A 27,913-nucleotide genomic window follows, 5' to 3' on the forward strand; every position below is an offset into this window, starting at 1 on the left:
ATGATGACTATGATGAATCAGAGTGCCACAATAAGAAGATACACAATATTGGTTCATGCTGTGCTCTGCGTTTGTTAGCTGAACTTTTCTGCCTCAAACAAATAATAGAGGAAGCTGCTGTTCCTGCCAGAGTATTCCAGCTCTTCTGAGTTGATACCTTACATCTGAAAAGATGAAAATAGCTAAAAACTGAGTCGAAACCTGAGGGCTTTGTCCAAATGTCTTTGAAGTCTAAAACCCGATCTAGTCACTACACAGTCATTGCTGTGTCTATCTTTTGACACTCTTAACCTGTTAAACAGCCTCTTGGGCATCATCTTAGATCAAAATACAGTTACACACCCATCCATCTGTAGACTTATAGAATGGTTTGGGTTGGAAAGGACCTTAAGATCATCCAGTTCCAATCCCCCTGCCATGGGCAAGGACACCTCACACTAGACCATGTCACCCAAGGCTCTGTCCAGCCTGGCCTTGAACACTGCCAGGGATGGAGCATTTACCACTTCTCTGGGCACCCTGTGCCAGTGCCTCACCACCGTCACAGGGAAGAGCTTCTGCCTTATATGTCTTAGCTCTTAATTTTGATGAGTATTTTGGCTACTATTGTTCATGTAAGACAAGCTGTAATGGTCTTCATGCTATAGGAATTCCTACTACAGCTGTATACCTCTTTAACCAAGATTAGCACTTGTAAAACACACACCAAGAGCTAGGCCCTCATTAAAAGGAAGCACCACCTAAGTGTTATCTACTTGTGTATGTTAAAAGCAGAAGGATGATATCTGAGCAAGCTCTTGTGAAACAAAGGCAAACCCCAAGTTAACCCACAGAGGATGCTGGAGGGCTTGAGCTGCCTTTCAAGAAAAATCAGCCTGAAATCAGCAAGAAGCACAAAACTTCACAGGTTTATCCAGTTTCTCTCACATAGCTGGACAATGACTGAGATCCAGGTTGCTCTACATTAAGGGCTGTTCATGGAGAGATAAAACAAGAACAGGCAAAGCAAAAAATAGAGGTTTTCTTTTTCTCCTAGCACTTGGCACTCATCCTTGTCACAATCCTGGGCAGGAGGCAAGCTCCTGGTCGCACACACAGGGATTCATGGAACGCTTTCCAAATTCAGGCAGTCAGTAGTTACTGAAATAGCTTGGCTTGAAATGGGTGCAGAGGAGACAGCCTGGGAGAAGGTAACCAGAAAACAACCACACAGCCCGGTTGTGTTGGGATCTGGATCTGAGGTTACAGCTTGAAGGGGGGTTATTGAGGAAGCTGTCTTAAAAGCAGACGCAACAAGATTTAGCAGATAACAGAGCTGCAGCAGCAGGGGAACTTGAAGGCCTTTTGTTTGTTTTGAGGCAGGGAAAGAAGAGAAAGGACTTTACGAAACCCCACGTAAAGCTATGGAAAGAGCAGGATGCGAAGTGCAAGCACCCAGTCCCACAGCCCACCAGGCACCCGTGCAGTGCCAAGCTGGGATTCCCAGTGCTGGGGAACGGAAGGATGTTTGCTCTGCAGCTGCACCCACCCCACCAGCTCTCTATAAACACTGGCACATATCTGAGTGCTGACCGCAGAGCATGCTCCACCCGCGGCTCTCGCTCGGTATTCCCTTTCATCCTTCACATGGGTCAGCCCCAATCCAACATCTAAACCATCTCCCCTGGTCATAAAGCCTCCCCGAGAGTCACCCAGCCACAGAGACAACAGAGCCAGGCCTGCCCCAGGGCAAGGTTAAAAATAGGGAGCTGCAGAGGAAGATCTGCCTCTAAGCACAGCAAAGGTATTGCTGCAGCTCCCACACGCTCTCTGGCTTGCCTTCCCTCTACTCCTGCTAATGAGGGAAGGGAGAGATAGGAGTCACCTCCTACAGCAAGATAGGTGCCCAGGAGCCATAGGAAGCAAGGCCGTCCCCCTGTTTTCGACAGCTCCTCCTCTGATTTAGGGCAGAGGCCCTACAGCGCTGGAGCCTGCAGAGGCATTTTTCTGATGGGCAAAAACTACCTAAAAGAAGTCTGAAGGAGGACTATGGGCTCTGGAGCGAGACAGTGGCTGTCCCTGCAGTGAGCCTCACCACAGAAATGGCCCAAACAAAGCAATAGCTGGTCCAGAGAGTCACAGCCCAAGAGAGATGAGAATTAGGGCAACAGCACGCCTGGGCCCAAGGCTGGTACAGAAAGCTAACACGTGTCAGGGAAGATCCCTGATGCATGTCCCCAGCCCCTGGGAGAAGCATCTCTGTGCAGGCATTGCAGGAACAGAGCCACTCAAAACCTGGGACATCCCAGGAATGACAGAGGTGACAGCACAGGATAGACATGGCCAGGCACCAGCAGGCAAACCTGGACGTGACACAGCACGCTGCCAGCCCTGCTGGGACAGCAGGGATGGTGTGGAAAGGCAGGCATCTCCATGCATGACTGATGGGAATCCTGCTGACAGCCTGGGGGCAGCAGCAGCAAGGAGGATTTTCTGGCACTGTAGCACAGAAACACCCACCTGGACAAGTGCAGTGTCTGCTGGGGGAAGACAGGCAGGAGCAAGAGAAGCAAATGCTGCTGTTGGGAAAGAAGGAGAGGAGTTAGAGCACAGAGGTGATGGGTAACCTAGAGAGATCCCACACAGTCAAACAGCAAGAACAATCCCGTGGGCTTCTCATGGAAAGGAGAACTTGGTGCCCAGGGAGACACAAGAAACAAACCTGCAAGCAAAAATGGGAAAGCACATGATTATTCTGTTTTAAGTGTGTTTGCCCTTGGGACACCATCTCAAACCATACCTCAGAATCCCTGCTGAAGTAAAGCGATCCCACTCCAGTCACAGATGCGCTGCCTTGAGCCTGATCTTGAATCCAATCCCAGCAAAGCCTCACCAAGTTATTCTAGGAAATCAAAGCACAGTTTTGGCTGCGTTTCTCCATTTGCTGAAATTTATTATATTAGCAAAGAATTAAATGAACAATTCGGCTGTTTCAAATGAGCTGCATTGCACTGCATGCACACTGTGAAACCTTTCCTTAACGGCCTCTTGAGCTCCACAGCAAACAGAGCCCTATTATGACTGATGGGAAAGGAGAGCGCAAAGTACAGATGAAAGATTCATCCTGTCTGGCCTGGCTCTGGCCTCACAACAGAAATTGTGTTGGTGGAAGAGCCTATTGGCAGAAAACTCCAGTCTGGTTTTTGTTGTATAAACCTTTAGTTTTTATTATGGTAAAAAGAAGAGGGAGAGAGGGCAGACTCCTGGGGAGATGGCAGGAATTCCATGACCACCCACTTCCCGGAGCGCACTCCTCATTTTTTGCATATGCACATAAGTACAGAATAGGCATTTTAGCACACAAAGACTATCTTCTTTGCTGCACATCAGCCAATATGGTACATGCCAACTGCGGCAAGAACAACAGATGAAAGCCAACAGACACAGTGCTAAGCAACTTGTTCAGCAATGCTCAAATTCACATGTAAACAAGAGAGATCAGAGTTGGGTTCCCAAGGCCCTCGCCAGAGGGGGATATAGGGACAGTCTCACCCTGCTGCACTGGGATTTGAGTGTACTCTCCCCATTTTGGGAAGCTGATGTCATTAGATATCTCAAATCCCAGTGGAATAAGGGAGCGGGGTTAAATAGAACACTACAAACATCCTTAATGATTTCAGAAACATGTAAAGCCTAGGAGGCTCTGAAACTGCAGCATTTGAGTGCAGAGCAGGAAACCAGCGCAGGATCAGGGCCAAGAAAACATGCTGAGGCTTCTTTGAGCCTCACTTTCCCTTCAAAGAGCAGATAACTGCGAAACACCCCTTCCCTCCATAAAGTTACCATAAACCATAACATCGTTTTTTACACAAGTTTTCACCCACAAGGGTGCCACAGCATTTACAAGCTTCCCTTGCTAAGCAACGCCGATGTGCCATTGTCTTCTTCTGTGCTGCGAAAAACAAAGTTAGATCAATGAAACGTGATAGCTCTGTAATGGCACACGACTCTCCTGCTGGATCCAGCTCCATCACACTCGCCAATACAGCTCCAGGTTCCACAGGGGAGTTGCCTGCTTTGGTGGAGGAAGAAGGGAAGCATTTGGTTTTGACAGACAAATGCTAGAGCTGACAAAAAAGACCCCCAAAACAACTGATGAAATATCCAGGGCTGGGGCTTGTTCTCTCCAGCAACCCAGGCTAAAGACATTGCAACAACACATACATGAAGACAACAGAGTGATGGGTTTCTACAGCATGCTATGTGCTGTCACTCCTTACCCTCCTTGGAACTTGCTTTTCTAGTCCTTCAGAGTTCTGGCTCATTAAATACCCTGTCACTGCTCTAAGGATGTCCTTGTTAAAACGAAGCCACCTGTAAGCCTTCCCTGGGCTCTCTTGCCTCTTACTGGGAAAAAACACATGGCCTTGGCATTCACTCAACCTAATGAACTGATGCTACCGATGAAAGTACGACAGAGCTACCCAGCCTCCTGCAATTCAGGAGTCTACCTCCCCAGCTGTAAAAACAGAGTAAGGAATAACAAGAACACAAAAGCTAAGGCTGATTTCTTTCTGGTTATGTATCTATGGAATACTTGCTTTGGAACAAAGGTGATCAACACTCACGTTTCTATTGTGCTTTCCTGGATGTCCCCATGCCAGCTGCAGATACTCACATTAACCAGCTCAGCTCTAGAAATGAGCTGCAGGCTAATTGCTGCTGCCCGGACAGCCAGGGAGCTCTGACACGAGACAGGTCCTACACACACACTGGCTTTTGGGACAGCTGACCCAGTTTTACTTTTGGCAACAGAATATTGCATTGGTAAAAAAGACAGATTTTTTGGCTACCTAAGCCAAGGTTAAGTTTTGGCCTTGAACTCCATGGCAGTGTTGACTTCAGTATGCAAGAGTGTAGGACCAGAAGCAGGCCAGAGACCCCAGCATCTGAAACAGCCCTAAAACCCACAGCTATGGATGGCAGGCGATTAGCGTTTACATAGTTAAGCCTCAAGACAATCCATCACGGGTGCATCTCACCAGCTAGCAAAACAGGGAGTTTGCTCTTAGCCTTAGCAGAAGGATTCACTGGAAGCAGCCCCTGCCTCGCAGTCACACTACCTGCATGCCTCTGTCATGCCCGTCTAACTGCACTTTCAGTTTGTGAAGCTCTTCGATCTCCCGGTTGTGGCGCTCCGTTTTGTGCCGCACCAAAGAGCGGTAGAAGTGAATGGTGAAGACGACAAAAATCAGACCCACGGGGACCATGATGATGGTGGAGACCAGTGCTGACTGCCACCCCGCGTGGCTGCTGGCCTTCTCCACGTTGGCGGTCTCGTTTTTGAGGATGGAGCCCACAGGCAGGAATTTTATCCAGCACAGAAGCACGACTTCCGCGAGGAAAAGGAGGATCCCCAGCACGGTGGAGAAGCCCCAGGCCAGCTCGATGTAGGGATGCATGCGCTCGTGTGGGGACTCGCTGATGGAGTTCAGGTTGTGGATGTTGCTCACTGCTTCCACGTTGGGCAGAATGCAGGTGCTGATGAGAAGGGCGAAGAGATGAACTGCCACGAGCACCGTTGTGCAGGCACTGAAAGCGATCAGCAGCATCTGGGGGTACTTGTACTGTACCTCCAGCTGCACCTCCACCATGGCAACCTGAGGGGAAAGGAACACAAGAGCTTGTCAACAGCTGCTGGTCTTCCTCTTTTCAAGGCTCTCATCCAGGAAAGCATCTTTATTCAGGAAGAGCACCTAAGGTCAAGTACACACTCAAGTGCTTTTTAGAATGGCAGCCTAGATGGATCATCTCTGTTACCCACGAAGACGTACGCGCGCTCTGCGGCTTGGCCTTTCTGCAGGCTCACATGCATGTTTCTGTGCTGTAGCTTTCTGAATAACATCTCTCTCCTTGCAACCAGGAGCCATACGAACTGCATCAAACCCAGCACACAACAGAAGGAACTCATTAAACAACAAGTGGAGCTCGGAGGCAGCTGACAGCCCACTAACCCACCCGCCCATCACACGTTCCCCTTCCGCTCCTCACTCGAGGCTGCGGGGCAGGAAGTTCCGACTTCAGGCATGTAAAGAAAAGCAAAAGCAAGCAGCTCTTGTGGCCAGCGGCCAGCAGGGTTTCACTACCCCCCCCCCATGGGAAGCACTTGGCAGTTTAAGTTAGTTCACGGTTAAAATAGCTGCCTTCTATTCTCAGAACACCGCACATTCATTTTTATTACAAAATATGTCCAGATACGACTTATTTATAACCTCAAATTTCTCCCTTGAGAGCTAATAACTGACTGATAGACTCTGCAGAGGTGGACAGCTACAGCTCAGGCTGGCGTTTGCTCTCAAAACAAGAGTTACCACCTAGCAAGTCCCTAAAGCAGTCTACTTTTTCTTTAATCAAAGTTTAACAAGCAGAATAAGTGCAAGAGAGCAGAGGGCTCTTCTGAGATCAGAACTTGAGTCCTACTACAGGCCTGTTAACTGGTTTAGCATAGGAACTGGTAAAGTTACTTAGCCTACCTGTGAAGTACAATAGCATTTCAATGTGTGGCATCCCTGAAGTGCCTGCAGAAACCTTTTGCTAAGAGAAGGCACAAAACCAATGGACAAGACTATCCAACATTCCTCTCCGGTAACTCTCTAGTGGCTTGCTTGGACCTGCAGCTGCACTTCATGATTCACACAGATACCAACTTGCCTGGCAGCAGGCAAAACCTTCGGTGATGCCAGGCAACCTGCTGCTCCAGCACAGCACAGCGTGCCAGATGGTCTAGTGGAAGGTGTCCTTGCCCATGGCAGGGAGTTGGAACTGGATGAGCTTAAGGTCCTTTCCAACCCAAACCATTCTATGCTTCTGATTCAGTATGCGTTACGGGAAGGAGAAGCCGATGCTTGGATGCCTGCCTCAGGGCAGTGCCTCTCCAGACCATCAGGAGAAGGTGAAGTCCAAGCCAACAGCTTGATTCTGTGGGGTAAATAGATTTTGCAGATTACTTTATCCAGGCTTCCCACGAGACCACCGCTGAGCAGCTGTTTCAGACTCTGTATAACAACCTGCACTACTCACTCTGGCATTACTTGTTACTAGCATTATTTAGGTACTGGAAGATTACTCTCGTGCTCTCCCTGTAGGTAGCCACCAGAAAGATTAGAAGGGATGGAAGGAAGTGCCTACGTTGGTATGACTGCTGCTTTCTTACCTGCCTTTACTTCGAAACCATCAGCAGCCTCAACAAGGGGATCACAGTCAAGTCTGAACACACTTAATAGCAACCAAGATACAACATGTGTGTTTGTGGTGGCAAACAGTCAAGCTCTACAAGCCCAGATTTTATACCTACACCAACTATTTAGGATATTACAGACACCACAAATATAGTGACAGTTCTTGGATATTCCCAGTCTTTTGGTCTGACTATGAATATGGTGGGGGGGGTGGGGTGGGTATTTTTTTGTTGTTTTTTAAAGGCTCCTGTTTGTAGTTTACAGTAGTTTTTGTCATACAGCAGAGAAAATAATAACACAGGATTAACTTTGCTATCTATTGCAAGATCAAGTTAATTAAAAGGCATTACACATTGCCTTGCATATATTCCCTTTGCAGTTCCCCTTATATTGATTTGAGAAGGAGGAGATCAGACTTACTCTCTGCTGCACAGTTCTGTACAAAGGATTTGTACAGTGCTGTGCTTGTCAGTCACACCCTATCAGGCAGGAAAAGCTGCAGGTATATTGTTCATTATTGGGTGCTGTAATACCCAGAGACACAGTATTCAGCAAGCTGAATAGGAATTGTACCTGCATGTTCAATTTATGGCTTGATATTAAAACTGAAAGCCTGGCTGATGTCAACATATCAATTTCTCCTTGTTATCCTTCACATGAGCAGTGCTTTCCAGCTAATTGGATGTTTCCTCCCAGACTTAACCTATTCCCTAGGGCTAGCTTCAGCTGTGCAACGTGATGAATTTTTAACACTGACTGATGGCTCAGTAAGAGGTATTTCAGGAGAAAACATCAACAATCCAGATAGGGCAGCAAGGCAGAAAAATGATTCATTTAACCCAAACAAGTACTGGAAAGGTGAGTGAGCTCTTATTGCTTTACCCACTACAGACCGTCACGTCATTCTCTGACCCGGATAAGAGAAAGAGGACAAGCTGACATAACCCATTTAAAAATCATTAAATATGCTGCTTGGCCTGTTAAACTATTAATGTCATGTTTGATACAATTATACCCTTCTGTGATAACAGCCCCTTTTACTTTAACCTCTTCCCAGAAGCAAAAGTGTCAAGGGCTCAACCCTGCAAGGTGCTGAGCACACTGATGAGCCACAGAGTATCTCAGCACAGGCTTAATTTCAAGCTTGAGAATCCCCTCCTTGAACTCCACACTCACAGGTTTGCTAAAGGAGCAAGTATTCTGAACATTTTAAACAGCAATTAAATTACATGGAATTATGTTGGGTTTTTTTAGACCAGTAGAGCCCAGGTTGTCCACAACAAAGATGATGCTCATCTCAAGAAATTTAGACTGGGATAGATAGTATCAGGCAAAAGGATGACAAATGGCTTTACATAAGCCATGTTCCATTCACACAGATGGTTTGGCAGCCTGTAGAAACAATCACTCCATTAGATCTGTTAGGTTTAAAAAGAAATACCAAATACATATCCTGTAGCAACTGGACAAGTATTGAGAACACTGATTAGCAATAACAGCTCTTATTTCCATCAGGAAAATTATTAAGGAGGTTTCCTAAACTCCATCTTCACCTGCAGTCTCCCTGGGGCAAATGCAGTAGCCCTACAGCCCATCTCCAACCAGACCTGGTGCTGGAAAGGATTCACATCCTCCTGATCCACCCAGCTCCCGGCTGGAAATACCGGAGATAGCATCAAGGAAGGTTCATGTTATTCTGCAGCCTGTCCAGAAGGAGCTGGACCAAAGCCACTGCCTGTTGATTAAATATCCATCAGCTCATATTTTTCAGGTAGTATGGAACTGGCCAGAATCAAACACACTGACGGGGAAGTAAATAAAGCGATAGCCAAGCCCGGTGTGACAGTTGTTTACATAGTTAAATGCACACAGGGAAACGGTTTCATAGAATCATTTAGGTTGGAGAAGACCTTTAAGATCATCGAGTCTGACTGTTAACCCAGCACTGCCAAATCTACCACTAAACCATGTCCCTAGGTGCCACATCTACACATATTTAACTCTAAATAACTTCTCTACTTTCATCAATAGCCACATATGTGCTTTTATTAGAGAGTAAACATCCGTGTACCACATACCTGCGTGCCAAATCACCAGTGGAGAAATAACCCTGTAGGAACAAATACCTCAGCTTCCACTGGAAGTTCCAGTATGGCCAGCTGGGAAAAAAAACTTGCTGATAAAGAGAATCCTTTATTGCAAACCCTTTTATTTCTGACAATGACTGATTTCAGGTGTACTTATGAACTTAAGCTGATTACTATAATTGATGCTACTTACACCTCTGCATTTATCTGCATTATTTACGTATTATATTTACATATACCTATGTACTAGTTGCATTTTAAATGGTTTAAAGAGAAGTCAAACGGTTAATCTCTTGTCTGCCCAGGACTTTCAGCAACTCTGTTGCATGAGTTGAAAAGGCAGCTTTGTGTTCAGATACATGGTTCAGCCTTGCTGTGTGGGTGGGCTGTAAGGCCCCCACGCATCCCAAGGATGCCAGCGACAGCAGCATCCCAGCATAGGCATACTTCTGGAAAGTAGCGAAGGGGAAAGGGACCTGGGGGTCCTGGTGGATAGGAGGATGACCATGAGCCAGCAATGTGCTCTTGTGGCCAAGAAGGCAAATGGCATCTTAGGGTGCATTAGAAAGGGAGTGGTTAGTAGGTCAAGAGAGGTTCTCCTCCCCCTCTACTCAGCCTTGGTGAGGCCGCATCTGGAATATTGCGTCCAGTTCTGGGCCCCTCTGTTCAAGAAGGACAGGGAATTGCTTGAAGGAGTCCAGCGCAGAGCCACAAAGATGATTAAGGGAGTGGAACATCTCCCTTATGAGGAGAGGCTGAGGGAGCTGGGTCTCTTTAGCTTGGAGAAGAGGAGACTGAGGGGTGACCTCATCAATGTTTACAAATATGTGAAGGGTAGGTGTCAGGATGATGGAGCTAGGCTTTTTTCAGTGATATCCAGTGATAGGACAAGGGGCAATGGGTGTAAACTGGAGCATAGGAAGTTCCACGTTAACATCAGGAAGAACTTCTTTACTGTAAGAGTGACAGAGCACTGGAACAGGTTGCCCAGGGGGGTTGTGGAGTCTCCTACACTGGAGATATTCAAGGCCCGCCTGGACAAGTTCCTGTGTGATGTACTGTAGGTTACCTGGCTCTTGCAGGGGGGTTGGACTAGATGATCTTTTGAGGTCCCTTCCAACCCTTGGGATTCTGTGATAGGCACCTGCTTGTGCAACCACACTTGACAGATCAGTTTACAACAATACCAAATGTTAACTTAATAATCACATTAAAGAGAACAGTCACAAATGACCAGCATAGAACTCGAGCAACCCAGAGGCTCAAAGGGCAAGCACATGAGCAGCTTTTTAAAGGGAGAAAGCTTCCGAGTGAAAGGAATGTACAGAAAAGCATGCAACTTTCTCAACATGATGAGGTACCTTCTGCCATTCCAGCACATGAGCTTGGTTACAGACCAACGCACACCATGTGGAAAGCTTTTACCAACATTACTTGCATGCAGTCAGTGAACAGAGAGGAATCATGAGGCAAGCAGGCACCCTCTCCCCTGCAGCCTGCTCCCACTTCACTCCCTGCTTGCATCTCTCCAACTTCACTTTGGGTGACCAACTTTGTCATCCCAGACTCTTGCAATGTTACAGATGATTCATGTTCTGGGGGATTGAGGGAGGAAAAAGCAACAGAAGAAGCTAAAATAAAACAAGGAGAGCTATCTGGAAAGTTCTTGAGATCTGTCTTCCCCTCCAACTTCTGAGCTGCAGGATCTTCACATCACGTCCCACTCACCCAGGCACTGCCCTCTGCCTCTGCATTCAGCTGACAGACCTCAGGAACAACCAGACCATTCCTTGAGCAGAAAACCTCCCCTAAACAGGCCGCAATTCTCACTCCCAATAAGCAAGAACCAGAAGGGAGATGAAAAGAGTCACACCGACACAGAGTATCAACACAGAATGGCCATGTTCAGCTGAACACCACAGCTCAGACAGGTCTGAGCGCTGGACCACTGTCTCCATGTTCATTTGCTCATTCCCTTTCATGGTTTGGACCTATGCACACAGCTTCCAGTTAACACCCAAGTGTTGCATAGAGAAAAGCAAGTATTAGGGATTAATCCCAATAGGCAGCACTGACAGAATATACCAGCCCTCCAGGCCAGAGTCTTCAGGGCCTCTTCTCACACCTCAGAGTATAACACAATTGCCCCAATCACACTATGCAAACTTTGCTCTGGCAGACTGTGACCCAACCTCTACTTTGTTTTAGGCACCATGACCTGCAAAAACAACATACAGGAATTAAGATAATAGAAATTAAGATAATATGCAGGACCACAGCAACCACAGGGGCCCAGAGGAGCTCCACACCCAAACGTAACCTCATCTGAAGGCAGCCAGTGATGAATGGCCTCAGGGACAAAGGAACACACAGCTCCTGTATTGTTCAGCAACACTGGTGGAGCACTCAGTCGCAGGTAAGGGATTAGTATTTTAAAGGGCTGACTTGGGAGTGTGTGGGTTGACTGTTAGGCAGCTCAGGCAGCTTTGAGAGACATAGCCTCAAACTTCTCAGCAGCAGTCATGCAGAAACCCCCAGACAGATGCCTCCTGCCTCTTCAGAACCCACCAGTGTGGTCTGCTTCTTCACAGGAGGAAAAAGCACCCATGAATAGATGATTTTAGAGAACCAAAACCTTCATGATCCAGAAAGCGTTGCTACCAAGTACACATACCATTGCAAATCCAGACAGCAGAGCAGAGGTTCTGCTGGAAGCTTTCAGTTTGGCTCGGCTCAGGTACAGTTTTCTCCAGGAAAGGGCTTGAACGGAGTGGTGGTTTGATGTAACCAATTCCAGGTAGCTGCGCCGGACCCAGTCCCGATAATCCATGCCTTTTGTGCCAGGTTCAGAGCAGCAAGCAGGAGTGGAAGGATCCACTGGAACGTTTAGTTCAGAACTCATGATGGGAGAAATGCTGAGGGAACAAAATGGTCATGTTCAAAAGGAGGCAGCGGGCAGGACCAGCATGAGCTACTCGAAAAGCTACGTTTAAACAAAGTTGCCCTCAGTCAGCAGAAAAATGATGGACCAAATACCATCACGTTTGCAAGGCACAGACCAGGGAAAGGACCATCCATAACTGCTAAAAATGACCATGAGAACTAGGAAAGATTACACAAGTAAAGCCGGGAACTACTCCAGCAGGAGGTCAGGAAGGCAGCACAGCATCTGGCTTCCCATTTCCAAGCTGGCATCTCACCTTTCCCCTTTAATTCCTCCTTGCTAATAAAAAATCTGGTTTATATAAAGACACTCTGGAAGTGGAGGCTCCATCTTCTGATTTTCAGTTGATAGTTAATTTCACAGAGGTTTTTTTCCAGCTAAACCATTGCTCATCATAGCTCGGTTTAGATGGGCACAGTTCTTCCCCAACAGCCATAGAGCTGAATGCTGTGTAGGGTTAACAAAGCTTCCACAGTGGGAAGTTATATTTCCTGAACTGCTCACACCATCTGACTGAGAATCCTGTTCCCTCATTTCCACCGGTGGCTCTTAGCACAGGGAAAGGAAAAGACAATTCCAAGGGGAAAAGCCTTCCAGGTAGTTTCAGCATCTTATTCAAGAGATTACACTGACAGATGTAAGAAAGCAGCAGAACAGATCTATCAGTTGAGCAGAACTCCCTCAACTCCGACCAACCTCTGAAACCAGATGTTTAACTGGGCCTTCCAAAGAATGGAAACCGCGATGCCCTGATCAATCCCCACCCTCACAACTCAGCCACCAAACACCACGGCAGCGGCAGGGAGCAACACCAGAGCTGCACCACACGAGATCCTTCTGGCCGTAAATACTCACCAGCTCCTAGGAGGAGAACACGCACACCCAGAATGACACACGCTGCGGTACTAATTAGTCCCAGCGCCACACCTCAAGGTCACAGGCACCTTGCTGCTCGCTGGAGAGGAGCCCCAGACCTGCCTGCATCCCCCAGCTCTCCATGGCCATGCGCCACATGCTGCCAGCTAATAAACCCATGTTTGCTGTGAGATTTGAGGAAGTGGTGAAGATGAAAGGGACATCAACTACCCACAGCTGTAAATATTATTACTAAAAAGGAACAAAACTGTCCCAGGCACAATAACAAAGATTAGACAGCAGCACAGCAACTAAAGCATTGCGGGAAGCAAGACTGTCCCTCCCAAGCATGATGGGCTTTCAGATTCCAGCCTATTTTACAGAAGGCAAAAACCCGAGCCAGCAGCTCCCCCCCCAGCCTCCTGCAGAGGATCAGAGGCAGAACCATTCTGTGAGCAGTGAACCTACGAAGCTGTTTCCTGTGACAATATCCTGTCTGGATTTTGCAATGTATAGCATGGGGTGCATTCATTAGCTTTGTTCTTAGCTGGGACACCAATGGTCTCAGTTTGTATTTACACAAAACTTTATATGTAGGAAAGCTTCAACCCTTGGGACAAATGCCATTGAAAAGACGAATGAATCCAGGGGTTACAGAGGGAGAGCAAGAGCACCCAATCACGTCTGTGTCTTTCCTTAGAAAAATAAGCTAAAAATACCACAAGGATGAATTTTCACTCCGGAGCAGCTCAAGAGCTGCTCCCAAATAAGTAAACAGCTTCAGAAGAAAATCCACAACGCACAAATGTAGCCCAAACAATCAGGAACACGACGGCAAACTCACCTTGCTGGCTATGGACATGGAGGGACTGGGTGAAGGGCTCCGAGGGCTGAAACACAAGACCAAAAAGGCATTTTACACACACTGTATGTTAAGCAGTTTTACTCCAGAAATACTTTCCAGCCAGTTATGTGCATCAGGGGGAGTTATTCTGGAGAGTTCATGTTCCTGCCTTCCAACATTAAAGCTTGAGGATGCTTGCTCTTACAGAAATAACTATCCTACGGGTTTTTACTGCACAGGGCTGTTGAGTTTTGGATGGAGAATCAGGACTTCCCCTGGAGACCTCTTCCTCAGGCTAACAGCCAGCTTTGTGTCCATCCCAGCTGCGTCGTTACTCACTTGCATTGCACATCTGATGTGTTTGGTCCCACTCTCGCACATCCATTTGGATCACTTATCCAGTGTCGCAGGGAAAGCCTTTGCTGTGCCTTACACCTCAGCTGCCCCCGTGCAGCTGCAAGCCCATGTGCAGGGATTTCTTCACAGCAGGGAATGAAGGAGATGCTGCCAGGGCTGAGATTTGTGGATCCCCCTCCTGCTGCTGGCGTGCTCTGAACAATCGCCTGCAGAGCGCTGTCTCAGCAGCGCTGTCAGCTTCTCTGCCTGGCTTGGGGATGCCAGCCTCCCCCTCAGACTCATCAGTGTTTGTACCAGTGTCGTCCGCCTCTGCACAGCATCATTCAAGGCCCCACATATTGTAACGACCTCAGGCCCCACTACTCCTTATTCCCCTGCTACACTGGGCCCCCAAGCTCTGGCCCTCTTCACTATGGGGAACCCCTTCCCATGTTCTCATTTGGCTTGGGATCTCCTCCCTGGGACGTCACCGCCCAGGCAGGGTGTGAACACCCCGCAGCTTACAGCAGGGGATCACCTCCCGAGCAGGATGTGCCCCTCTCGCCCCACCACCACGGCAGCGATCCTGCTCACAGGGCATCAAATGAGCAGAGGATTCCTCCTCCTCCTCCTCCTCCTCCCCCTCCCCAGGCACCATCAGCACACCCCGGGCAGGAGATGACCGCACACAGCAAGGGTCTCCCCTCCAACAGCACCCTCAGACAGGGGATCCCCAGGCCAGGACGAGACCCCCACAGCCAGCACCCTCCCCTCCAAAGACCCTGTGGACGGGGGATCCTCTCTAGACAGGATAAAACCTCCTTCCACCAGATCCCTGTCCGGCATCCCACGGATCCCAGCATCTCCGCAGGCAGAACGGGACCAGCTCCCTCCCCACAACGGAGACCCCCTTCCAACAGCACCGGAGGTTGCCCCGCACCTTAGGCTGGCCGTGTTTCCCTTACAGCCCCGCGGGGCGTGGATCCCTTTGTCAGGATGCGACCCCGGGGGGCCGGCCTGCACTGTGCATCCCAAGGGAGCTCCAGCACACCGCGGGCCGGGCCGGGACCCCCTTCCCTGCCGGCTGCCCACACCCAAACCCCCCCGGGGCAGGGGATTCGGGCCGGGACACGACACCCCCCCTCCCCGGCCCGGGCAGGCCCTGACCCCGGCTCACCGCTGGCTGCCCTGGCCGGGCCGGGCCGGGTCGGACGCGGCGCCCCGGGAGCACCCTCAAGCCGGAGCCGCCTCCACCGCTGCCACGGCAACGCCGCGCTCCGCCACGTGACCACACAGGAAATGGACGGGGCGGTGTGTGCGGGAACGAAGCCCTGCCCACCTCATGTGACCACCACCTCATTGGTCCCCTGGACGGGAGGGCGGGGCTAAAGGGGCGTTCCCCGCGCTGCCGCAGCGCAGCGCCCGGCAGGCACGGAGCGGGGATGGAGGTACCGGTGGAAGCGCATCCCGGGATGTCCCCCGGCGCCACGGGGCTGATCCGGCAATGGGGTGGGATCCGCGTACTCCTCTGAACGCGTATCTGCAGGAGAAAACAATCAGTGCGCGGCTCCCGACCCTTATGGAGCCCCCCGCTAAAAACGTTACTCGGTCTGGACCTCTTGGCTCTAGGTATTCCCACAGAGAACGCCCCCAGGCAATGGGATGTAAATGTGATTTTATTACAGTTGTTAATGATACAGCAAAAAGTCTCCACTCACATAAGTCAAAAGGCAGTGCTGGTTTATGCCCTCACCGGGGGAAGCACGGGCAGAACCCCCTGCTCAAAGGGGTACAGGGGGCAGCCCGCAGTGTCCCCACATCCCTCCTTGCACAGACTCATCGGGAAATCCTGTATGAACCCATCAAAAGGCTGATGGGGAAAGAGGAGGGAGCTCTTTCCCTGAAAATGAGATAAAGGAAATGCCAAAAGGCTTTACCACACCACAATCCCATCTCCCCGAACTCCCTCTGCCTGGGGGAGGGAAAAGACAACGGCAAACTATTCCTAAACACTTATTACAGAGACAAGTACATTTGTTACCCTGAGTGGGCTTTTCACCTCTGAGATTATGAATACCTCTGGCCTGGTTCCAGCACTAACACTGCTGTCTCTCAGGGTCCTGAGCTTGCAAGAGCACACATAGAAATGAAACAGCAGCAGACTTTAGCCCCTGGCAATTAGTCTCCACCAGAGAAAGGAGAGGAACTCCTCTAGGAGAGAATCCAGAGCAATAATTTTCATGTAAGCAGATCAAACTCCTTGGCAGTTTCAAGCCTTTAAGTTACTACGGCTTTTGCCGTGCTGTATTTGGAATAGGAAGCAAGTGTAGAGTTGTTCCTCATTTTACTACTTAGGGGAGTGCTTCCCTTTTTCTACTCCTCAGTTTGAGGCCACAGAGTACTTGTATTTTGTCTTAACTAAGAACCAGCCCTTCAAACTCTCTCTCTAAAGTGCCTTTGTACTCTCAAGAGATGTGGCACTGACACGAACCACAACACAGAGTAGTAATTTCCAGAACTCATAGCAACACCTACCAAATGCAGCTCCTGCTGCTATACTCAGCCACCCCAGCAGGAAAGACCGTACCGCAGATACCACCTTCAGCAACACATTCTCTTTGCTTTTTATGGATTTCACCTACAAATGTGGCATCCCTAGAAAATGAAGGGTATGAATAATTCAACATGGGTAACGATGGCACCTTAACGAGGCAGGATGAGGCCACACAACCTGAATACATTTAGTTCACCAAGAAAAGCTTCAGTCCATCTTCCTCGTGACTGAGAACTGTGTCCTCATGCAGCAATGTCTGCTCTACTTAATGCAAAACAGCACTTAATTATTCAGCTCGAAAGCCTGACACGCTCAGAGGCAGAACAGTCTTTATTTGTGAAACTCCCACTTCTCCATCCACGAAAGCTACAAAACATGACAACGATTTTACAGCTCATCCTACAACACCAAAGAATCAGAGTTCACCTGCCCTAAAGGGGATAACCAGGTGAAGTAATTCTCATAGCTCATCTCTCCACAGGGAAAAAGCCAACAGCAGAGCATCCATTCTGCATCTTAAGTATCAGAGAACAAAGCACTGTCACAACTTACTCTGAAGCACTTGCCTCTATGGAGATAAAGCAGAAAACAATCCCATGCTGATCTCTAACTCAAGGAGTGGTGGGATATGGGCCTTGCAGCTCAGAAGTTACCCAGCTCTGAAGTCTTTGGGTACTTACGGGGGATCAAAACACAAACACTGCTTGCACTTGATGACATCTGCTTCCCCGCTGCCATGGCAGTACCACCAAGAAGCCATTGCATAAAGCTAGCTCAGACAACATGCAGGATTTCTGGCAGCATTGTTCAAAAAAGGCTAAATCTAAAAAGAGATTCTCCCTTTTTATTGTTTGGGGTTTTTTTTTGCTTGAAATAATTTGGCGTTAACAAAGGCTTGAGGAGAAGGAGCACCACATTCTGGATGCCGAGGTCCTGGGAAGAGCATGTCTGAAAGAGAGCAGGCACTTCTAATAGAACATACACTGAAAAGACAACAACACACGTTACAAATAAAACCACTGCTGCATATGCTTTTCATTTAAGCACCTATAAGTATATATATACATATGGATGTTAGGATTCCTACCAGGGAACCCAAAGTTCAAAGCAGAGAGCAAGGCAGGCATCATTATGTGAAGCTAAACACAAGCAAAACCATTCCTTTCCAAGCCTTTCTGCCACAGGATCTGGAGGCTTTACAGATGTAATCTTTTGGGAAAATATATTGTTCCAATCCAAAAGCAAAAAGGAAATGAAACGTAGCTGACACCTTTTCCCTCATTTTCATGTGTGCCACATCACTCAGCACTGCAAGCATCTCTATTTTACTGAAATCCTCTTCAAAAACAAAACAACAACAACAAAAAAAGAACAATCCAACACATCCCCTTTATTCATTTAAAAAAACAGGGAAGAAAAGTAGTAGGGAAAGTTTTAGCCATAAAAAAGGGATCCTGCTTAAAAATCTATAGAACTTGTCTAGCAACATAAACTGATTTCTTTGGGTTAGAGATGACCCCATACAAAACCCCAAATTCACAACACTCACAGTGCAGGAAAGTCTGGCTACAGACCACTTTTCTACTTTAGGTTAAACTCTTCCCTTAGATTCACATATCCCACTGCTACCACCTTCAACATAAGTAGAATATGTAGCCCTCACAGTAATATTTTCCTTAAGTGGTAATGGATATGTTTTAGCTTTTAGACCGAAAAACCACTCTGGGCCATGTTAGAAAGAACTCTAGGGTCACAGAGACTTATGGCTGACTCTTTAGAGCAAACTTCGAGCAGACTGCACAGCAGTTATACAAGCAATTAAGAATCTCTTATTTGGCATTTCTCTATCGATATCTCTTGGGCCTGTGATGTGAAGTCATTCACCATGAAGCAGATACAACGTACGCCAATGGGTTCTGCTTGGCTGAGATGAAAGACTTTCATGCTCCTGAATATAAAGCGATGAACAGTGTTTCCAGCTGTCCCTGAAAGGCCTCATCCTCTTCCCATCACAAAGCTTGGCTCTTCAGCATCATCTTCCTTCTCTTCCTCCTCCTTGCTATCCTCCTCCTCATCCTCGCTGCTGGCTTGCTCTTGAGACTGATCAGGTTCTGAAAACACAAGTCTGAATTGATAACATATTCCCACGTGTCTTCCTTGTTAAGGATTTCACAACAAAATAATCTCAGGTGCTCAGCAAACGTGTATGAGGTCACACTAATTAGCAGGGACGGGTAACATATTCCCATGTGTCTTCCTTGTTAAATATCTCACAACAAAGTAGTCCCAGATACTAAGGAAACATGTATCAGGTTATATTAACTCTACTGAGCAATGCAGAGCTCAGAATATCAAATTCTCCCTTGGAGAAATATCCCCTTACCTCCAGTGTTACCACTGTGCCAAGTTCACCATTAACAACTCCACCTCCCATGGAATGTTATTTCAGAGGCAGTCAAATGCTGAAGTGATAGACTGCCTCACTCCCAACCTCACCTCTGTGTGTCAGCATGAACTTCCCAGTATCAGAGAACTGATAGAGACTGCAGGCACTGGGGAGCCATGGGCAAGGCCCAGGGTATTTCTACACTTTACAAGTTTACAGAAACCCCACAGGGTGCCATTAACTTTACAGACTGGGTTTTATAACACAACTACAGGAACTCGTTAAGACATGGGTAAGATTAATGAGGGCCACAAGAAACAGAAGGCCAGGTGGGATGGGACTTAGAGCAACCTGCTCTAGTGGAAGGTGTCCCTGCCCATGGCAGGGGGGTGGAACTGGCTGAGCTTCAAAGGTCCCTTCCAACCCAACCCATTCTATGATATGATTCTATGAAACTCGTGAAGACTGCTAGAAGACCGGAAAACAACTCCTAGAATTTAATTAACAGATAATGGAAATAAGGTACAGCATAAAGTGGGACCTGACTCTAACAGCCATTCTCTGCTCCCAGCAGCTCTTGCATCTTTACTGTTTCTCAGTCCAAGGCACACAGAGCTCCTGCTCTGACCACTTACACGGAAGATTTAGGCTCAGTGATCTGATGCCACCGCGTGGTGAAGGTCTGTACTTTCATTTTTTACTAGGCAATGCACCTTTTAACAGCTGATCGTATCCAGTGCAAACCTTTATTCTTAATGGTTTTACTACAACAAAGGTGAAAGATGGCAACTCAGAGGTTTTATTTATTCATTTAAAAAGGAAAAATCAATGCTCGCCTGCCAAATCCAACAAATATACTTCAATTAACTTGGAAAAACTCAGATCTCAACCCAGGACATGCAAAACTAGAAAAAGACAAGCCTATTCTCAGTAGACTGAAGATGGCTTTTAGGGGCTTCAATCTCCACTGATTATTCCCCACCTCCCCCAGTTATTCTTCTTTTTCAACCAGAGAACCACAAACTGTAAAGAGCTAAGAACTGTTCTAAAGACAGGGGAGTTTGGATTCTGGCTTCCAGGGATGACTGGCTTGTGCCAAACAAAACCACTCCAGCCCACGGCACTCAAAACCACTCAAAACCACACGGCAGTCCCTGAGCCAGCTCTCTTCTCCACCACTCCCTAAAGAGATGAGTATTTTGTTTTGCTCACTCAAAGTGAACAAAAGTACATTGATTCATACCTAAACTCTCCTCCCAGTCACAGTTCATCAACAAGTAGCTGAAAAAAAGACCCAGAACCGAAACAAAACACCCAAACAATCCACTGTGCTACGTTCACTTGCTGTCCCAAGTAAAATTAACCTAATGATTAATTTGTCCTCCCATGTTTACATGGGAGGCTGGCAATGGTTTAATTGAAACAGGTCCAATTCTGAAAAGCAAAGCAGAAATAAGGTAGAATTGTCAGACAAGTCAGTGTTCCGGCAGAATTACCAGCAAGTGCTATAACTTTAAGAATTACTGCAGGGTTAGTGCTAATCCACGACGGACAACTATTTGAAGGTGCAAGCTAAAATACACTGACTGGAAGGAAGCAACAAGTACTGAAAAGTTTGAACAAACAGTTACACTGACATGGCTGAACGTTAGTTTTCAAGACCGCAGGAGAATGGAGGCAATCAGGTTTGTCATGTTTATTCCTATGTGAAATACGTCACGTGAAACAGATGGCACCAAGGTAGCTCAGTTTCTTACACACAAAAATCACAACTCAGTTTCCTGCTGTCCAAGTTGTGCATTTTCCCACCTGTTTTCCCATATGCATTCAAAATATACTTAAAAAAAAAAAAAAAAGCCTTTAACAATAGTGCCTTTTTTAGCAGATGATGTTCTAAATCTGCAGTTTGTCAGAATAGCTGGGGCAAAACATCCACAAAACAAAATCGACATTCAACAAACTCGGATTCCAAGGTTTGCTGTCCAAAGTTTCCCCTAATAAAGGGAAAATATTCACAAGCAGAGGAGTTATTTGTAAGATTAAATCTCAACATAGATGGCTTTCAAAGAGGACTTTTGAAACATCAGCTAAAATAACAAGCTTATGGCTCAGTTTTATTACCAATGTATCGAGAATGCTTGGGGCAGGGGTAGAACAAACCCTTCTGGGCTTCAAGTAGGGAACAGAACTAAGTCTTCAGAAAAGAAAACTAAATGTCACTGACCTTTTTCTTGCTTCTTTTGCTCAAGTTTATTTTTCTTAGCTTGCAGTTTCTTCTCTTTTAACTTCTGGCTATAAGGCAAAGGAAAAGACTCTTCTGCAAATTCAACATTGTAATGCTTCTGCACATTCATTCACATGCTAATAAAGGATATGTTACAGGCATCTTTGAAAAGCAGACTTCAGAAGAGAAGTTGAATTTAAACTGAAACTTCAGCAAGAGCAAACTTAGACATACGATCAACAGAAAAGTTTCTATGTTGGTTTTAGTCTAATGGACTATTTTATTTATAAGTCTTCCATGATGCCACTGCAACCAAAACTATGATACATAAGAATCTCCAAGAACACAGAAGGAACAAAACTGAAACTACCCCTACATTTAGCTACCCACCCTAATAAACAAAAAGAGAAAACAGAATCATACAACAGTTTGGCTTGGAAAGGGCCTTAAAGATCAAATTCTCAAAACCCAGACTGCTGGAATGGAGCATTGAAAAAAAAAAATAAAGTCATCATCAGTAATATATAATTTAATTGACAAAAAACAATGCACTATGCTTTGACTTTCATCTTTGGCTCTACTTCATCAATATGTTGAGCCCTAGGAGTAACATTAGGGGTAAAAGTGAATTTCAGTTCATACAAACCAGTTCTGTCTACCTAGCAAAGGTAATCAGGCAATCTAAATGCAGACACAAGGCAGAGCAACCTGGGATTCATGTTCCTCTCTCAACACCATAAACAAACTCTCTTGAAACAGAGAGCTAAGCACTGTACCTGTTAGGTCACAACAGAAGAGAAAGGGCAGTGAGGGAATTTAGAGGGGTTCCTACAGGGCAGGGCAAAGCCACTTGGTACCTGCACCCCTACATAAGGGGGACAAGGAGATTTCAGTGTTTAGCCAGCATCTGCTGTTTGAACAGTTGCTCTCCATCTCAGACAGAAAAAAGGCAGCAGGCCAGATCTGACTTGCTGGCCATCTGTTGGACCACACTAAATTAAAGTAAGACGGCAACAATGTTTGTGCTGTGCACTTCAGTGCTAACATGTCAGTGAGTCACTCTGCACAGGCCTTTCTGCAGCAACTCTCAGCTACAAGGTATAAAACCCTTCTGGAAGGAAGGAGAGGCCAGACCCTTTGAAAGAGCTGAGCCGTGATACCCTGCTATTTCTGACATGTATGGTGGACACAGACTGTGGAATTTAAATTCTTGTGTTGCTGCATTACAATGCTCAGACTTTCTTGAGAGCATCAACCCTGTAACTGTCTTTGTCTAAAACTTGAGAGAAGGATGGATTTAATATTTATTTTTCCATCTAACGTACTAGACTTGACCTGCCAGGCCTTTCAATGAGGCAGGTAGAGGCAGATCCTGATTTTAACAATACTGCACCAACCAGTGGCTTTTTCAGTATTCACAGAGTGAACTGGACTAGTCATACTGAGTGCACAGTAGACAGCATCTGGCCCCACCACGCTCCGCTAGCCTTAACCCACATGTGTACCCATTAAGCAGCACCCATTTTTGCACTTAAGCTGCTTGGTGTCAGCTGTTTCAGGTGTTTATTTAAGCCAGCTGTACATACAAACCTTTCCAGACATCATTATAACAAATATGCAGTGAGGCACGCTGCAGGCAACACCACAGTGTCAGCAAAAGCTGCTCAAGCAGTCAAAAGTAACCATGCCAGCAAAGCCCGTCATGTTTACAGCTACCTTTAGAAACCAAACAGTGACATTAACAAAATTCATTTCCACAGCCAGACTTCTTAGCCGATAGATGTAGGCACAGAATGATAGCATTTATCCAAAGCATGCAGCTACAGATGAGGCACGGGGCATGAGGGTTTCCATGTCAAGCCTCCTGGGAACAATCTGCCCTTACCGCTTCCTTCTGCGTTTTGCTGTTTGTTCTTCTGCAATCATCTTATTCCTCTCCAGTTTCTTCTGGAATTCCTCATCTAGTCTTTGCTGTAATTGATCACATGTCACACTCTGGTCACAATCTAAGTTAAAATACTTCTTTTAAAAGTCATGTCCTTTTCGGGAGAAGTCTTTTAGCAAAATACAGAAGGGAGCTTTGCCAGATTTTGTTTGGCTGCGTCTTTATACAAGAGCCATATTCCTAGGGACGACTACAGCATTTTGAACCTGCAGCCTGTGCCAAACATTGAAGCCTTTAGAAGGAGGGATCCTCACCAAAACAGATGAGGGAGGTTGGGCTTCTGCCCTAAAAATGTTTCAGTAAAAACAAGAGAATAATTTGAGACACAAACATTAACATACGGCTCAAAGGACTGATCTTGGCCAAGAGAGAGTAGAATATAAATGCTCTCTGAAAGAGTGCTATTCTACTCAACCAAGACTTAACAGAAAGAGACTCAGACTCTATGCACAGGCACTTGGTTCAATTCTGTCTCTGCAAGACACTGACATTAGGGATTTCTAGTTTGTAAAGCATTTTCAAAGCACCCTGAGAACACGCATTCATGTGCAGACTTACTGTGTGCTAGGACTCCAGTGAACAGAGAAGATGATGGAGCACATCTGACACAAAGCACCAAATGTTTCAATACCAACAAAGACACCACATATCACACACTCCTACAGTTCTCCTCTGGTAAGGGGTGGTTTGGAACTGAATTATTTGTGCATGACTTTAAAGGAAAAAAAGATCTGCAATGAACATCAAATAGCTAGGGTTTGGAAATGACAGAGAGTCCTCCTGACCTTCTCAGCCATGGCATCCATGAAATCTTGCCTCTGGTACTCTCGCCGGCGAAGATGCCGGTACACATGGAACTCCCCACTCCCAGCTCCAGCACTGGAACCTACAATAAAGAAGTGTTAGTCTACCAGGAAATAATGCATAGTAGATGCTCACAAATGACTACAGCTAGATGCTGAGGAACGAGATGCACTGTAAGATAAGGATTTACAAACACAGAGTGCGTCAAAATTTCATACAGAAGCTCAACTCATGCACAACCAAAAGCCAAAGTGAGGTGCAAAACCTCACACTTCTGTACCACAGCAGCTTCTACTGATCAGTTACTCCCCTAGAGAGAATCTGGGGTAGCTGGGCACTGAGCTAGAGATCAAATGCATACCCCCTTCTCTTAGAGGCAGGGGTGAGCTAAAATATCCTACTGAGGTTGCTTCTGACTAATTTTCAGCATCTCATACAAAAAATAAAGGTCAGCAGAAAGGTGTTAAATCCCATCACATTAAACTTTCCCATGCAAGACAGATACCACTGACAGTTTTTGACCATTTCTTCCTAGATGAAATCCCTAAAGCTGTCTCTTTCTGGCAACAGTCTGCACATTGAAGTCTCACATGAGCTTTCAACATTTCACTCCATCCTCTCCCCTGTCTCCCGAGCCATTTCTCCATGCAAAGCACACAAATACATGCTTCAAAGACAACACACAGTGATTAAAACATGGCAGCTGGGATCAACAGCAATGATACCAAGAGAATCCCAGCACACTAGGTGCTCCCAGAAAAACATTTCAACCCAAGCCCACAGCAAAGCTATTTGAAAAAGCCATGAGGGAATTACAATAAGCAAAAGAGCGTAAAAGCTTTAGTCCAAGATCAATTATTCTGCAATAAGAACAAATCAGGTTCTAGAAAGGACCATTAATAAGGATGAAGGTCCCAAAGAAAGCCAGAATTCTACATGCTGATATAATTTATACCACAACTACTACATTTAATCCCTGCATCTAAAAGTGTAAGCAGAAAACTTTTGTGGGGTTCCTTGCACAGCTGCCACCTCCCTACCTGACCACGTACAATCATGTCCTCTGCACGTGTCTGCTTCTCAGTGCCTGAGATTCAGACTCAAGGCAGTCAAAAGAGGGAACTCATAACTTTTCAGAGCACTCGCATATCCTTGGAAAGGCCAGATTTACTTATCTCCATTTACCTGTCATCACCAGAGCAGCACTTACTTCCTTGCATGCACTCCACATGCTGCAGCGCCACAGCCATAGCACACTTTGCATTCTTACAGCAAGCAGGGAAGCGAAACCCATGAACCAAAGAAAACCTGAAAAAGCAATTCTCGAGGCATATTTCATACCTCTTCTCTTCAGCAAAATGAGCAACAACAGAAAACCATCTCTGGCCTTTTCTGCTAAAACACTTGTCTAAGTTTAATGCAGCTGACCCTAGAGTTATCTGAAGAGTATTGTCTTTACCCATCACATCTCTAACGAACTCCGGGGGAGGTCGGGGTGCCCATTCGTTCAGTTTCTCAGGAATTGGGACAGTCTTTTCCTGCAAGAACAAACCAAGCAGTCATCAGCACCTTCTATGAGCAAAGTCTGCAATTTTAACCCATTGCTGGAAGGTGGTGCATGTCTGACAACAGCCTCTTACGTCAGATCTCAGAAGGAGCCCAGCTGTAGTAATTCATTCATGCATAGGGATCAGGAGCAAGCAGAAAACAAGAATCAGGAGGTATCCTCTCTGCTGACCCCCATCCAGGCCTGGAGGTCAACAAACCCCAGGTGTATTAGGAGTGTATGTGCTGCTTTTCAGTATGGAAACTAGAAGGAAGCAAATCAGCACCTCCAAGCAGTGCAGAAACTGAGTATGCTCCCACTACCAGTAGTCTGGGAAACGAGGAAAAGCATTTGTGCACCTTCCATGCCAGATCTATGGAGGACAGGGAAAAGCAGGGAAGGGAAAACTCATGGTACAAGGTCAGCGGAAGAACACGGTGCCAGGATGTCTCAGCCTCCTCCAGCCCACACAGAGGGAGGGTGACAGTCTCCACCTGACAAACACCTCCTCCCCAGGACCAGGATCAAAACACCCGCTTAGAGGAACCACGGTCCTGCTCCCCCCTGTTCAAAGCAGCAGCGGGCAGAGCACCAGGGGCCGGTTCTCCCCACGGGTCCCTGAAGAAGGGTCTCTCCCCTCACAGCACCCCAGGACAGGCGGGTCCCTCTCCCCTCACGCCTACCCGGACTGTGTGCCTGCGGGCCTCTGCCCCCTCACAGACCCGGGGAGTGGGGAGATGGAGGCAGCACCGGTCCCGCTCCCTCACGGCCCCCGGGGGGGCGGCTGTGGGGGGTGTGGGTCCCGCTCCCTCACGGACGCGGGGAGGAGGAGGGGGAGGTCGGTCCCTCTCCCCTCACGGACCGGGGGAGGAGGCAGCGCGGGGTCCAGCCTCCTCCTCCCCCCTCACAGAGCCGGGAGTGGGGGGGGGCCCGGTCCCGGTCCCTCACAGACCCCCGCAGGGAGGGGGTCCCGGTCTCCTTCTCCCCTCCCGGACCCTCCGCCCCGGGCGGGGTGCGGAGTCCCGGCAGTGCCCTCACCGGGTTCCTCATGAGCCGCTCGAGGCGGAGGCGCTGCTCCTCGGCGGCGCTGCGCGGGATGACGAGCGGCTGCGGCTCCTTGCGGGGCCGGGGCGGCCGCGGGGCCGAGGGGGCCGCCATTGCTGCGCAGCGCCGCGCCCCTCCCGTGACGTCACGGCGTGCGACGCGCCCCGGCCTGCGGGGCTGCAGCGGCCTGTCATGGCGGCACGGCCCGGCCTGAGGGGCCGGGGCTTGGAGCGGCCTGGTGCAGTGTGAGGTGTCCGTGGGGCTGGAGCTCTGAGGTCCTTGCGGCCCAGAGCAGGCTGTGGGTCTGTGGCTGCCGCACTGTGCTCGGCAGAGCCCTCGCAGGAGGGTGAGGGTTCAACTGACCTCTCCCCAGCACGCTCAGCCCTGCCAGATCCCTTCCCCGCGATGGTGTAAGCGATGCAAGGATGCTGGGGAGGGATCTTCGTCAGGGACGGCAGTGACAGGACGAGGGGTAACGGGTTCAAACTGAAACAGGGGAAGCTCAGGTTGGAGATAAGGGACAAGCTCTTCCCTGTGAGGGTGCTGAGGCGCTGGCACAGGGTGCCCAGAGAAGTGGTGAATGCGCCATCCCTGGCAGTGTTCAAGGCCAGGCTGGACAGAGCCTTGGGCAACACGGCCTAGTGTGAGGTGTCCCTGCCCACGGCAGGGGTTGGAACTGGATGATCTTAAGGTCCTTTCCAACCCTAACTATGCCATGGGCCTGTAGGGATGCTGGGGAGGGACTCTTTGTCAGGGACTGTAGTGACAGGACGAGGGGTAATGGGTTCAAACTTAAACAGGAGAAGTTTAGATTGGATCTAAGGAGGAAATTCTTTCCTGTGAGGGTGGTGAGGCACTGGAATGGGTTGCCCAGGGAGGTTGTGAGTGCTCCATCCCTGGCAGTGTTCAAGGCCAGGTTGGATGAAGCCTTGGGTGGGATGGTTTAGTGTGAGGTGTCCCTGCCCATGGCAGGGGGGTTGGAACTGGATGATCTTGAGGTCCTTTCCAACCCTAATTATTCTATGATTCTGTTCTGTGTTTCTATGACACAGGACTTCCTAGTGTGTCCCTAGCGGGCAGGGCAGGCTGCCTGCACCATCTGTGCGTGTCACTTGGTGATTACCCAG

General features: G+C 47.8%; 2 protein-coding genes across 2 annotated transcripts; both read right to left on the minus strand.

The window, feature by feature from the left end:
* Positions 1-3,179: 3,179 nt before the first annotated feature.
* On the minus strand, positions 3,180-15,595 carry ORAI2 (ORAI calcium release-activated calcium modulator 2). Its single transcript, XM_065694396.1, has 5 exons — positions 15,461-15,595; positions 13,948-13,993; positions 11,979-12,219; positions 5,103-5,639; positions 3,180-4,054 (listed from the first exon to the last, which is right to left on the minus strand). Exons 3-5 carry the CDS (start codon positions 12,204-12,206, stop codon positions 4,010-4,012), a joined length of 810 nt encoding a protein of 269 aa, XP_065550468.1. The 5' UTR covers positions 12,207-12,219; positions 13,948-13,993; positions 15,461-15,595; the 3' UTR covers positions 3,180-4,009.
* Positions 15,596-18,207: 2,612 nt separating this feature from the next.
* PRKRIP1 (PRKR interacting protein 1) lies at positions 18,208-26,929 on the minus strand. Its single transcript, XM_065694397.1, has 6 exons — positions 26,781-26,929; positions 25,656-25,734; positions 24,178-24,278; positions 23,333-23,418; positions 21,448-21,515; positions 18,208-18,948 (listed from the first exon to the last, which is right to left on the minus strand). Exons 1-6 carry the CDS (start codon positions 26,898-26,900, stop codon positions 18,833-18,835), a joined length of 570 nt encoding a protein of 189 aa, XP_065550469.1. The 5' UTR covers positions 26,901-26,929; the 3' UTR covers positions 18,208-18,832.
* Between the last annotated feature and the right edge of the window lie 984 nt (positions 26,930-27,913).

This window comes from Lathamus discolor, chromosome 14 (assembly GCF_037157495.1).
Source record: "Lathamus discolor isolate bLatDis1 chromosome 14, bLatDis1.hap1, whole genome shotgun sequence".
Taxonomy (NCBI): domain Eukaryota; kingdom Metazoa; phylum Chordata; class Aves; order Psittaciformes; family Psittacidae; genus Lathamus; species Lathamus discolor.